This window comes from Mus pahari, chromosome 14 (genome assembly GCF_900095145.1).
Source record: "Mus pahari chromosome 14, PAHARI_EIJ_v1.1, whole genome shotgun sequence".
Lineage (NCBI taxonomy): Eukaryota > Metazoa > Chordata > Mammalia > Rodentia > Muridae > Mus > Mus pahari.
Window position 1 is genome coordinate 17789465 of NC_034603.1, and position 2721 is coordinate 17792185.

General features: G+C 44.2%; 1 protein-coding gene across 1 annotated transcript; it reads left to right on the top strand.

Moving 5' to 3' along the window:
* The first annotated feature begins 597 nt into the window (after positions 1 to 597).
* On the top strand, positions 598 to 1533 carry LOC110332159 (olfactory receptor 10-like). Its single transcript, XM_021213222.1, has one exon. The coding sequence runs from the start codon at positions 598 to 600 to the stop codon at positions 1531 to 1533; it is 936 nt and encodes a 311-aa protein (XP_021068881.1).
* The last annotated feature ends 1188 nt before the right edge of the window (positions 1534 to 2721 follow it).

Here is a 2721-nt window from a genome sequence, read left to right on the forward strand (position 1 = left end):
AAATGGCCTACAGGAATGGATTCAAGGCAGGGCCACATCTCTACGTTCCAATGATCTATGTGCTAGGGAAGAGATGAATTGAGGAAGATGTGGTAGCCTGAACAGGGTGTGAACAGGATCAAGAAAGGCAACATGGCAGCATGAAGGGTTCACAAGCTCCTCCCCCTAGCTGAGGAAGGAGCAATTAAAAACTTATGACTTCTAAGGGAGGGAGACTCAGTTTTCCTTAACGGGATAGCCTCTAGTAGGTCAACCACACTCCAGTAGTTAGCCCATGCCCATGTACACATTGGCATCACAAATCAGACTTGGTGGGTTACTTTCTGTGAAAGAGAGAGGACATAAAGTTAGGAGAGGGTGAGGAAAGGATGCATCTAGGGGAGTTGGATTAGGAGTGGAAATGAATAGACTCAAAATATGTCTCATGTGTGTATGAAATTCCCTAAAAACTAATAAACATATTTATAAAGGAAGATCAAACACAAGTGAAAAAGAATATTAACATCAAAAGAGTGTAATTTATGAAGTATCTAAAAAATAGTTCATGTTTTTCATAGGAAGCATTCAGTTGTCTTCTGTTTGTGCAGGTGAAAGACTATGGAATATTTGAACACCAGTTCAGAAGAGGGCTTCATTTTAGTGGGCTTCTCAGACTGGCCTCACCTAGAACCAGTCTTTTTTGCTCTCATTTCTATTTTCTACACTCTGACTCTCTTTGGCAACACCGTGATCATCATTCTGTCTCGACTGGACCTCCGCCTGCACACACCCATGTACTACTTCCTCTGCCACCTCTCCTTCCTGGACCTCTGCTACACTGCCAGCACTGTGCCCCAGCTTCTGGTCAACCTCTCTGGACTTGACAGGACCATCAGCTTTGGAAGGTGTGTGGCCCAGCTCTTCATAATGCTCTCACTGGGAGGCATTGAGTGTGTGCTTTTGGTGACAATGGCTATAGATCGCTATGCTGCTGTGTGTCGCCCACTCCACTANACAACCATTATGCACCCTGTTCTCTGCAGANCATTGGTTGTATTCTCCTGGGTGGGAGGCCTTGTGAACTCTCTGATCCAGACAAGCCTTGTGATGGCCATGCCTCTCTGTGGACACCAACTGAATCACTTCTTCTGTGAGCTACCTGTTCTCCTGAAGATGGCCTGTGAGGATACAGGGGGAACAGAGGTCAATTTGTTTGTGGCCCGGGTCATAATCTTAGTGTGCCCTTTACTGCTAATTCTAGGCTCCTATGCTCACATTGCCAGGGCAGTGCTGAACATCAGGTCAATGGCTGGTCGCAGAAAGGCTTTTGGGACGTGTGCATCTCACCTCATTGTGGTTGCCATGTTTTATGGCTCAGGTATATACACATACCTCCAACCTGTCCACAGCTATTCTGATAGTGAGGGAAAGTTTGTTGCCCTTTTTTATACTATCATCACCCCCATGCTCAACCCTCTGATCTATACACTGAGGAACAAGGATGTGAAGGGGGCTCTGTGGAAGGTGCTAGGCAGAGGCACAGACACCAAGTAGAAGAGCAAACAAGATCCAGAAAATTATTTAATATTAGGTTACTGTAAATTATTTGATGTTTACTATTGGAATACATCATTCATAAGTGTGATTATAGAATCCATCCTTTTATTTTGGAATTTCTCACTTTTTGCTAATGGCATTACTAGTTTATTTTATATTTATTTTATACTATGGAAATAACATGGAACAAATCCAAGAAATTTTCTCATTTGTACAGCCCAGGTAGGGTCAGCCTAGTTGACAAAAACTTTGATTCATCACGGTGCCCCAACTCGCCAGAGTCAGAGGTTTCAGTTTCTAGAGCAGTCTAGAGCAGAATAGTGCTGTAACCACAAGCCTTTACCTTGGAACTCAGGACAGCAGCTCATGCTAGGACTTATCTTGACCTCCAGTGGTCTCAAGGGACCAGATTCAGTGTAGTCTTTGGGGTATTCGTGGCCCTGAGTATTGCATATGACCAGAGCCTTGTCTTAGTATGGTTAGTCTACCCAGAGCCAGAGGGATGACTTGCTTCTCACCACAGATCCACTGGTGACAAATGAGGCAATTACTGGGACACAGAGAAGACTGGAGCGTGAAAGCAACCTTCTTGGGATTCCACTCACACTTGCTGAACAACACAGCAGCTAAAAGATCTCTCTGGGCTTGCATCACCCTCTGCCACACAAGTATTGCGCATGTGGCTAACCTGGGCTTAGCCTGCCATCTAGTGCTGAAAAGGCAAAGGTGGCTCCAGACTCAGAGAACATAAAGAAGCCTGCTTTAAATGTCTGCAAGAACCATCCCAAAGCCAGATCTGAAAGGCTGGAATAAACACCTAGATCTTCAGTTCATACATGATGTTGCCTAGCAATACACACACAGAGTGTTCATGGAAACTTGACTTCTCCCCCGATGAAGGAATCAATGGAGCAAACACTTGGATGGAAAATTTAAAAGAAATGAGTCAACAAATACAGACCGTACAGATACAATGCAGAAACCTAACCAACAACAACTTGGAGAGCCAGAAATAATTCAAAAGTCAAACAGAAGGGCTGGGTTGCAGTTCAGGAGCAGAGGATTTGCTGACTAAGCACAAAGCAAGCTCTGGATTTGAGCCCTAAATCCACAATAAAACAGAAAATCAAGCAGAAATCATTAAGCAGAAAAAGAAACTGAATAAAACTGACTCTCCTCCCTCAG